Raw genomic sequence first — 10,829 nt, 5'->3', positions numbered from 1 at the left:
AAACTCTTCTGAAGAGGTTTCCATCTATCATTTTGGGCCTCCATTTAACCTATTGTGTGTATTCAAGTCAAGTCAAGTCAAGTTTATTTGTATAGCCCTAAATCACAAGCAGTCTCAACATGCTAAAATATTCTGGACTATAAAACAGATTTATGGTAGAGGCCATGTGCACTGTATATAAACACCTTCCAATAAAAAAAAAAATATCTGTCTCTGAAAAATATCACCTGTGATATTTTGGCGATGTTTTATTGGAGAGCAGTAAAAGGGGCTGTATACAGACAGCAAATACAAGTGTGGAAACCTAATGGGGTCAAAGGTTAAGTGTTGATGTTTCAGCAAGTATTTTGCCCAGTTACATTTTTCTCTTTTTTTTTGTTGTATATTGACAATCTTATCTGAGGCCCATTTACAAAGTACCCACTAAAGATGTAGTAACTCAGACATCAAGTGAGATTTGCATGTTGGGACGTGTGAGTGGCTTTTTTTACAAACACGTCTGAATTGCAGATAGTTGAGGGGCTTCTTATCTTTACTGCGTAAAATCTTTTCAGACAGTTAAGCAGGTGATGGCTCAAATCTTGCTGCGCAATGTAGAGAATGATTAATGGATTGTTAAGAAAAGAGAAAAAATATGATTCGTTTAAAATCAACACCATTAAAACAGCAAAGACTATTGTGACTTTTCACTTTGTTTTTCTTGCATTACCACATAAATCACTTGTAAACACAGTAATGATATAGTTGTATGTTGAAAATATTAAGAGCAATTTTGTTAATATTGACATAAATGAATCAGGTTCTTATTTTTTTTTTTTGATTGGGCATTTAAACATTTTGTTACACATCATGGAGTTGAAATGATTGTACAGATTGGAATGTACAGTATAAAGTGGAAGGTTGCCACAGAAACACAAAGTGACACATCATTGTGAATTGTTATTAAAAATAAAGTCATTTCATGACTTTAACATGATTTTGTGGAACACAAAATAATATTGTGAGGTATTCCTTATATTTCATCATGTTATTTCCTTGTAGAAGCGGAGGAAACGCTTTTGTAAATGATGCTGCACACTTCTAGTTTTCAGCCAGCGTTTGAGCAAGGGAGTCCCTATCCGACCCATTTCTTCTTGTCTTTTTCTACCATTAAGTTTTATCATTCTTCCAAATGCTTGCACACCTTTGCTCTTCACACACATGCGACACGCAGCTCACTTTTATCAAAGCTTTGACCTTGACATACGATAACAATGTCAATTACAGGTTTAAGTTTTGATTGTAGGATTTGATCGAGGGAGCGATAATACCGACGTGACACGGCTGCCCCTATCTTCAACCGTCATTTTTGTCCAGAGTTACGTATGTCGATGAACGACTAAATGCCACAACCATCAGAAATAAAGAAATGATGGGTTTAACCAGTTCCCCAACCTTTAATGAGCCTAGGCATTTTACATTGGGGGGAAAAAACTCACGGCGCACCACCCAAAAAAGTCGGAATACTAAAATAGTAACGCTTTCATCTCCGTATACATACAAACAGACTGTTGAATTGTTTTGCCTGTCTCTGGCATAAAAGAAACAAAGAAATTATAGATCGATAGAATTAATCCACAATTCATTGAAATTGGATTGAATTTCTCACAAGAAACATGATGATCTCTCACACCACACTCGTGTGCCATGGCACCTTGATTCCCATCACTGGTCTAAAGGTCTGAGTATACAGACTTCATTTATATCCCTGGCAGTGGTGTGAGCAAAACACATGATCGTAATGATATGATTAAAATTCATTCAGATTATATTTGAGTTCCGCATAGTTGCAGAAAGCAGGGTGTGGTTGATATTCTAGCTTCTCCCAGTTGCATCTCCAGGCAACCCTATCAACATTGCTCAGGTTAATCATTAGACGGTTATTGACCATCCATAACTGCCTCTGACCAAATCTGCCATCGGACCAGATAAGACCGTGACATCATAGGTGTGCTGAAACTGAACATGTCTGAAGGTTTGTGCAATTCCAGCAGTGAACAGTTAGACTGGCAAACAAGACGACTCGGATTTCCCTTCAAGTGGATGATCAAATGCAGGGACGGCAGTGATTGACACGCTTCGATTGTGACCGAGGACCCTTTTGCAAAAGTCATGCGTCTTGTCGCAAGTCTGATCACTTTTCTGACATGCACGGTGAGAATGTCTTTATCAGTATATGGACAATTTTTTTTTAGCAGTACTCTGCTTCCTGTGAATCATACAGACAAAAAAAATACTTCATTCTTTTCATCCTCTTATTTCTATTGCGTTTATATAGTGACTCTTCTAATACACTTTGTTCTGGATTTTGTTGACTTTTAAATCAATTGTAATGTAAATAGTCTATTTCTATCAATATGTTTATTCAAGTGAGTTCAATGTTTTTGCTGACAAAAAAAACTGCTTGGCAAAATGCTTTTAAATGGTTCGTAAAAAGTGTGATTTGTACAATTTACTAATAATACAAACACTAAGGGCGTGTTTTTCTTGTTTTAATACCACATTTTCGTAATGAACATACTTTTCAAAGCCGGTAGTGTGTGGACGTTAATAACATCATAAATGTTCAATTAATCAACCTTGATTTGTTGCTGTTCATCATTTCTGTTGATGTTGATTAGGTCGGTGCGGTGCACAGTACAGGCCCGAAGCCAGGATGATAAACTTTATGGGGTTGTCTGCTGATATCTTAGGAAGCTTAAAGCTGTATAAGTCATGATAAATCAGATCTTGTTTATATTTGCAAATGTTAACATTATCTTTGACTTTCATTAAAAATATACAAAAATTGTGTAAATTAAGAGAAGAAAGAAAGTGTCGTAGAAGTACCACGGTTGCAGATGATCATGTCGTATCTTAATGGGGGAATTTTCCAATTGTTTGATACCGTGCTCATGTGTAGCATAAATTAGGTCACAATTAGGAATGAATATGTTCAAATTGTTTGTATGAAACTGTATTTGGTTTATCAAAATGAAAGGAACTGTTAACTGTCATTGTTTCTTGATGGTCATTCTCATTCTGATTGTGTTTCAGACTGTGCAGGTTCTTTCACAGACTGAGCATCAACCCGGCTACTGTGAGTTCTACGAAGAATGTGGCAAAAATCCTACCGTGGGAGGGACCCTCATCCCTCCCATTGTCCCCTGCCGAAATTATAGCCGGGCCCGAGAACTGACGGGAGAACACTACCGCAAACTTCAACAGGTCTGTAGTGATGGCGAGAAAATGAAACTCATATAAAAAACAACAACTAACCATCTTGTCAAACATGTTCCTCAAATGCAGGTGTGTCCCATGTTGGACGAGGGAGTTGGCAACACATTTGCCTGTTGCTCCATGAAGCAGTTGTCATCCTTGGAAATGAGTTTGACCCTATCGAAGGCCCTGCTGGTGCGCTGCCCTTCTTGTGCTGAAAACTTTGCCCACCTGCACTGTATCAACACCTGCAGCCCAAACCAGAGCCAGACAGTCAAAGTCACAAAGGTCATGAATGTCACTCACCTTGGAAAGACCAGAGAGGCTGTGGTGGAGTACCAGGCATACATCTCCACCACCTTTGCAGACGCCTCCTTCCAGTCGTGTCAAAATGTACGGATCCCCGCCACGGGAGGCTTCGCCATCGCCACCATGTGCGGCCGCTACGGCGCCAAGTTGTGCACCCCCCAGCGCTGGTACGATTTCCAGGGAGATACGGGCAACGGTCTGGCGCCACTGGACATTGATTTCAGACTCATAAAACCGGGAGAAACGGAGGGAGTACCCGAGGGTGTGATTCCCTACAATGGGCGAGCCTTGAAGTGCAATGAGACCACGCCGTCCGGAGGTCAGGCGTGCTCGTGTCAGGACTGCAAAGGATCGTGCCCTGTCTTTCCACCTCCCCCACTGCCGCCGGGACCCTTCAGACTTTTGGGCACGGACGGCTTCCTTGTCATTGCCATCATCTTATTCTGCCTCCTGATCTTTTCCTTCATCTTCTTCCTTGTGGTTTCTTATTTGGTCAAGATGAGGAATAAGCAGGATGAAGAGAAAAAGAAGAGGAAAGGCAAAGATCAGAACTGTAACAATGTGACTCAGCGGGCTATTCATCCGTCAGAGGTGACGTGTGCTGACAAGAACAGCATGGCCGCTCAGGCCTTCCTTAGCTCTTTGTTTCAGAAATGGGGAACATTCATGGCTACTTATCCCCTCATGGTTAGTTTCTGGTTCACAGAAGATCACTTTCTTCCTGTATCAAAATGCTGGTTGTCACACAAAGATGTCTGACTCGGTCATCTGTCCTCGTCATCTAAGGTGCTCCTGGTGTCGGCCGTCGTCGTTGCTGCGTTCTCCACCGGCCTCATGTTCATGGAGCTCACAACTGACCCGGTGGAGCTCTGGTCGGCTCCCAACAGCCGAGCTCGTCAGGAGAAAGATTTTCACGACAAACATTTTGGCCCGTTCTTCAGGACCAACCAGCTGATTTTGACGGCACCGGGCAGAAAAGGCCACGTTTATGACTCTTTGCTCTTTGGGCCTCAGAACTTCAGTGGGCTTGTCTCCAAAGAGCTCATCATAGAAATGTTGCTTCTCCAGAAAAAAATACAGGTAAACGTCACAGGAACCGATTAGAGGCTAATCAAGAGGATTAACTATGTCTTTGATTTTTTTTTTTTTTTAGGATATTGAGTTCTGGTCAGATGACCTAAATCACACAGCAAGTCTGAAGGACGTGTGTTTTGCACCACTGAACCCCAACAACTCCTCCCTGACCGACTGTGCCGTCAACAGTCTGCCACAATATTTTCAGAACAGCCTGGACAACATCAATGCCAAGGTGAACATGACTGAGCTGGGGGAGACCAAAGAAGTGGATTGGAGAGATCACCTCATCTACTGCCTCAAGTAAGCACTCCTGAAGATGCATGCCAACTGCTACAGCGTTCACTCAGAAACATTTTTCTCTCTGTGTCTTCTCAAGTTCACCTCTGTCATTCAAAGACATCACTGATCTAGGACTGAGCTGTATGGCTGACTATGGAGCTCCAGTCTTTCCCTTCCTGGCTGTCGGCGGCTATCAGGGTGAGCGGCTTGGAGCACTAACCTCAGTTTGAACAAGTGATTATCAAGTGATCGGTTTAATCTGCCCTTCCAGGTGACGAGTACACCAACGCAGAGGCCTTCATTTTAACCTTCTCCCTCAACAACTATCCGAGGACCGACGTAAAGTACAACGTAGCCATGCAGTGGGAGAAAGAGTTTCTGAAAATTGTCCAAGACTACCAGAAAGACCCGACCGCCAACTTTACGTTTGCATACATGGCAGAGGTGTGGTAAACATCTGGAAAGTCACAAATGAGTAAACCTTGTGGAAACCAGTATGGATCCATTTCAGAGGTCTCTGGAGGATGAGATCAATCGGACTACAGCAGAAGACATTCCCATCTTTATGATCAGCTACGCTGTCATCTTTGTTTACATCGCCGTTGCTCTGGGAGAGTATTCTTCTTGGAGACGCATACTGGTAAGACTTACTTACACACGGCATTGTCTATAGACAATCGTGGTTCCGAAGGAATTTTCCAATTGTCCATATTCATTCTAGGTGGATTCAAAGTTTCTTGTGGGTCTCGGTGGGATTATGGTGGTTGGCTGCTCGGTGCTGGCCTCCATGGGCTTCTACTTTTGGATCGGAATTCCCTCCTCGTTGGTCATCCTGCAGGTCGTACCGTTCCTGGTGCTTGCTGTCGGAGCTGACAACATCTTCATCTTTGTTCTGGAATATCAGGTGTTTTTTTTTGTAGATCCTGACTCTTCTGAGTGCGTTCATCATGACTATTTGGTGTAACGTATTTGTTCACTTTGGCAGAGAGATGTGCGGCAGCCTGGAGAGAAAAGAGAGCAGCAGATTGGCCGCGTGCTTGGAAACGTTGCTCCCAGCATGCTTCTGTGCAGTCTCTCTGAGTCTGTTTGCTTCTTTTTGGGTAAGGAAACATATTCTTCTGCCATTCTAGACAGTTTTATCAATACATAAAACATTGAACAAAATAAAATCAAATGGAAAATGTTGCAAGCTACAATGTGCAATTTGTGTTACAATGTGCCGTGTTTGTTTTTCCTCCAAGGCGCCCTGTCCACCATGCCAGCAGTGAAGACCTTCGCTTTGTACGCAGCTTTGGCTGTGCTTATGGACTTTGTCCTCCAGATGACAGCGTTTGTGGCACTGCTCTCTCTGGACGCCCGGCGCCAAGACAAAAACCGCTGCGAGCTGCTCTGCTGCGTCACCGTAGAGACCCAGAAATCCGACAAGCCCAACGAGGGCTTCCTGTTGCCCCTCATGAGGAACTATTACGCTCCCGTGCTGCTGAACCGTTACATGAGATTCATTGTGGTACAACCTCTAAGAGTTACTTTCATTGTTCTGACATCATATTACCGTCATGTTCAAAAGGTGTTCCACCCCTACTTTCTCTTCAGATGTTGGTGTTCCTCTTCATGTTCAGTGCTTCTCTGTACCTCATGTTCAATGTGACAGTGGGTTTGGATCAGGAACTGGCCATGCCCAAGGTCAGTGCAATACAGTATTTGCAGACTGCACAGCAGCATACGGTACATAATCATTCTTTTTTGCTCTTTTTTTGATGCCTCACAAATGTATTTTTCTCATTTGCAGGGCTCATATATGCTGGATTATTTCCAGTATTTATACAAATACTTGGAAGTTGGCGTCCCGGTTTATTTTGTAACAAAAAGAGGCTTCAATTTTGCCACGGTGGAGGGTATGAACGGCGTGTGTTCAAGTGTTGGCTGTGACCAATTCTCAATGATCCAGAAGATTCAATATGCCGCCAATCACCCTGAACTGTGAGTCCTATGTATTGAAAATGTTGCCGCTCAGATTTCACGCTGTCATTCAACGCAGCACAGCAAAAAGCATATTCTATTGCCTGACACATCCTTGAACTAACTGATACCGTAGTAGCAACTTTTATATCTTCACAATCAGATCTGATAGTAAAAAATGTCAGTTACATGATCCGCTCTGGGCTGATAAAGGTCACTTGTCACACACAAGAGTGTGCCAAGATTAGAAAAAGATTCTACCTTTGATACGTGATACAAAGCAAATTTGACAGAACTTAAAAGTGACTATCCAGTATCCTCGTACAAAGTGAGTGCTAGATATTTTAAAATTGAAATCAATGTGAAGACCAACAATTTATTTCCATCTATGCGCACGGCATTTTGAATACCTTTATACTGTAACCGTTTGTGATGTAAAACTGGACTAATGTTTCTGTCAACATCTGGGTTGGTCTCTTTTACCAAGAGGCTGAATGTAGATTTGCAATGCTATTTATTTTGTGATACCAAGAAGCCTTTAAATAACAAAATATGACATATGTGAGGATTTTTAACTGAGGTATCAAAATTGGCACTATCCAATTAAAAACACATATCTACCATGAATGATTTGAATCATTTTTTCTTAGAAAAAAAAAACCCACTTCTCAGCTTCTTACAACACCTGCTTTTCAAAGAACAGTGACAATATTATTACACCAGTTTGATTCACGTTTACTCCAGTTAATTTACATCACGTTATTATTTGCTCTGCAGATCTTACATTGGCATCTCTTCAAACTCCTGGGTTGACGATTTCATCGACTGGCTGAACCCGGGATCCAGATGTTGTCGACTTTATAGCTTTGGTCCAAATGCTGGAAAGTTCTGTTCTGCAGACAAATGTGAGCATGGCTGTTGACGATGCAATGCGCATTCACTACGAGTCGACCAAATGATGTGTTTTTACAACTTTCTAAATATGCACTCATCTCATCATAGCTCCTCTCCTCTGTGGACGAAAGTGTATGAAGACCCCCGCAGATGGCGTCCTGCGGCCCACGGTGGAAGAGTTCAACCGCTTTCTTCCTAACTTCTTGGCTAACAGGCCTGACCTGCAGTGTCCCAAAGGGTGTGTATTGTTTATAAAGTCCATACACAAAGTTACCGCATACTCACTTTGCTGTGATTTCATGGTAAAGTGGACTCGGAGCCTACGACACGGCTGTGGTGAGAGACGACAGTGGAGAAATTATTGGTGAGACATTTCAAAAAATCAAATCACAGTCCAAAGGGTTTTCATAAAGGGAGTGAGCGTATATGTGGCGGCACTTTTGTCTGTGCACACAGCTTCTCGCTTCATGGCTTACCACACACCTCTGAGCAACTCTCAAGAGTTCACCGCAGCACTATTGAGGGCCAGAGAGCTGGCCGACAAGATCACTGAGGGCATGCGGAAGATAGAGGGAACCTCTCCGGATTTTGAGGTCTTCCCTTACACGTAAGAAGTTCTCGCTCTTGACATCATTCTTTGTTTTCATCGTTTCAACTAGGTAGGCTACTGTGTCTTATTATGTTTTCAACCAAAAGTAGGCAATTGGTAAAAAATGGCCAGTTGAGCTTCAAATGTCTTCCAAACTCAGTGGACTAAAACAGACAGAAAAACAAGCACATGGTTTAAATAGTCACGTTTTGTTTTCCCTCCACATTTCAAAGATTTCAAGTTCTTTTTTAGGGGGTTTATCGGCATTTCCCCGCCGTTTTCAGTTTTCTTTTTAAGCAAAAATCTATTGGATACACTGGAAACGCCCGATACAAGACATCAAGATGTCAGTTTGTGTAAAACGGGTGGTGGGGCCTTCACATTATCAGATTAACAACCTAAATTTGAAGATTTATTCCACAGTACATAGTTACTATATAGTTAATTCTTTTGATTTCATAGCAATTCTTTTTTGTGGACAGCTTCCAGAACTTTGTGCCATATGTAGATGTTGGATTTTGGTTTTTTTTTTTCCATCCACTTAAATTTTAGCCTCAACAGTTACGTTTGTGCTGCCATGCCAACGGCCTTCACAATCAATAATTCAAACTGATGTAATCCTAACTAGTAGAAGAGATAACTATATTCCAGTTTAAAAATGGATTCATAGTGAACTTATCCAGAATTGTTTTCCAAGACAAGCAGACAGATATGTGACATCTTCTTTCCCCTCCCAGGGTGACCAACGTTTTCTATGAGCAATACCTGACTATCGTACCGGAGGGCCTCTTCAACATCTCACTGTGTCTGCTGCCAACATTCATCGTGTGCTGTCTGCTCCTGGGCTTGGACCTGCGCTCTGGCCTGCTCAACCTCATTACCATCATCATGATCATTGTGGATACTGTTGGGGTCATGACACTCTGGGAAATCCATTACAACGCAGTGGCCCTCATTAACTTGGTTACAGTAAGTAAACAGATTTGATGGTTAGTTATTGAATCGAACAATCAAAGCAGTCTGATGCAGTAAGATTCCATCAATTTGTCTGTTTCTATTTTGTTTTCTGTGTTGATATTCTCTTGATTGCCATTGTTTGCAGGCAGTGGGCATTTCTGTGGAATTTGTGTCTCACATGACAAGATCGTTTGCTCTCAGCACAAAACCCACACATGTGGAGCGAGCAAAAGAAGCCACGGCCAACATGGGCAGTGCAGTAAGTTACAAAGTTTGCTATTGATATGAAGATGTTTCCAAGTCACAGTCTTAGAGGATTTGCTTTGAACCTTGAAAGGTGTTTGCTGGTGTTGCTATGACCAACCTGCCCGGCATCCTTGTTTTGGCTTTTGCCAAAGCGCAACTTATCCAGATCTTCTTCTTCCGCCTCAACCTGGTGATCACACTTCTGGGGATGGCTCACGGACTCATCTTCCTCCCTGTGGTGCTGAGCTATTTCGGTACGTTTTTTTTTTTTAAACATCGTCTACACGACTCGTGAAGTTAGGGATATTCTCATTTGGGGTTTTATGACCTGATCAACAGTTCCATCACTTTTGTCAGTACACTCAATTTAATCTCTTTTAATTTTTTTGAATGCATAACTCGCTCTTCAATGTCCTTTTTGCTTACCTGTGAAGCTTATCGTGTACCCAAACCTTGAGTGGTGTATGTCTTAACTTGACTTGACTTAATCTCCATTTGTGCTTTAACCAGGACCTGGAGTGAATAAAGCCGTGCTGCTGCAGATCCAGCAGGCACAAGCAAAGACCTGCCAGCGATTGGAGCTGACAAGTCGAGATAACATGAGCTACGAAGACAATGAGAGAAAATCGGAGCCTCACTCTAACGCTACAAAGGCTGCCGTTTACACCAATGGCACACCGCAGAGTATGAAACACAAACAGGAAGGAGAGAAAATTGACCGTTTTTGAGCTCAAAACAACTAAACAGACTATTATAAAGCTCTGATGAGTAAATAAATACCTCTACACCAAACAAAACTGGAGATGGACAAGCAAATAGAGGGAATGTATTTAGCTCCAAATGGAAATCATTAACCTGACTACATACCTCCATCATAGGTGGCCTGAAGCCCAGACCACAACAACTCACAATTGTGTATTGGACTCACTTTACACTAATATGGGAAGAGAGTGAGCACATACCTCCTCACAAGCATTGCACTGTTGTTCTTTTATGACCAACAAATCCAAGAAGTGGACAGATGTTCTTGGATTTTATACTTTTTATGAAATGTAATTATTTTGTGGATGTACATTAGCACTGAATTAAAGGAACACACTCCAACGTTTTCTCAAAATGCAGTTCAAAAACATAAGTTGGATTTTTGCACTTTGGTGCCTGTTTTGCAGGAGCTTTCAAATATGTATTATCACTTTATTGTATTTTCTTAGTGAGGCAGAAAATAAATATACTTTCGCACCCAAACCGTACACATTGCACTCTAGGAAGGTTTGGTTCTGTC

At 41.9% G+C, this 10,829-nt stretch overlaps 1 protein-coding gene across 1 annotated transcript; it reads left to right on the top strand.

Moving 5' to 3' along the window:
- Positions 1 to 2,045: 2,045 nt before the first annotated feature.
- Positions 2,046 to 10,770, top strand: npc1l1 (NPC1-like 1). The gene is made up of 21 exons (XM_085909807.1): positions 2,046 to 2,193; positions 3,076 to 3,246; positions 3,328 to 4,233; positions 4,333 to 4,626; positions 4,700 to 4,923; positions 5,000 to 5,100; positions 5,174 to 5,346; positions 5,414 to 5,542; positions 5,624 to 5,806; positions 5,888 to 6,002; positions 6,144 to 6,409; positions 6,496 to 6,585; positions 6,692 to 6,882; positions 7,639 to 7,766; positions 7,864 to 7,993; positions 8,064 to 8,119; positions 8,212 to 8,362; positions 9,082 to 9,313; positions 9,447 to 9,560; positions 9,639 to 9,801; positions 10,058 to 10,770. The coding sequence occupies exons 1-21, from the start codon at positions 2,152 to 2,154 to the stop codon at positions 10,273 to 10,275; spliced, it is 4,077 nt and encodes a 1,358-aa protein (XP_085765933.1). The 5' UTR covers positions 2,046 to 2,151; the 3' UTR covers positions 10,276 to 10,770.
- Positions 10,771 to 10,829: the final 59 nt, after the last annotated feature.

This window comes from Syngnathus leptorhynchus, chromosome 4, assembly GCF_054491065.1.
Source record: "Syngnathus leptorhynchus isolate UIUO chromosome 4, UIUO_Slep, whole genome shotgun sequence".
Classification (NCBI taxonomy): Eukaryota; Metazoa; Chordata; class Actinopteri; order Syngnathiformes; family Syngnathidae; genus Syngnathus; species Syngnathus leptorhynchus.
Note: the sequence above shows the minus strand (reverse complement) of the source record. Positions and strands in the feature narration are given on the sequence as shown.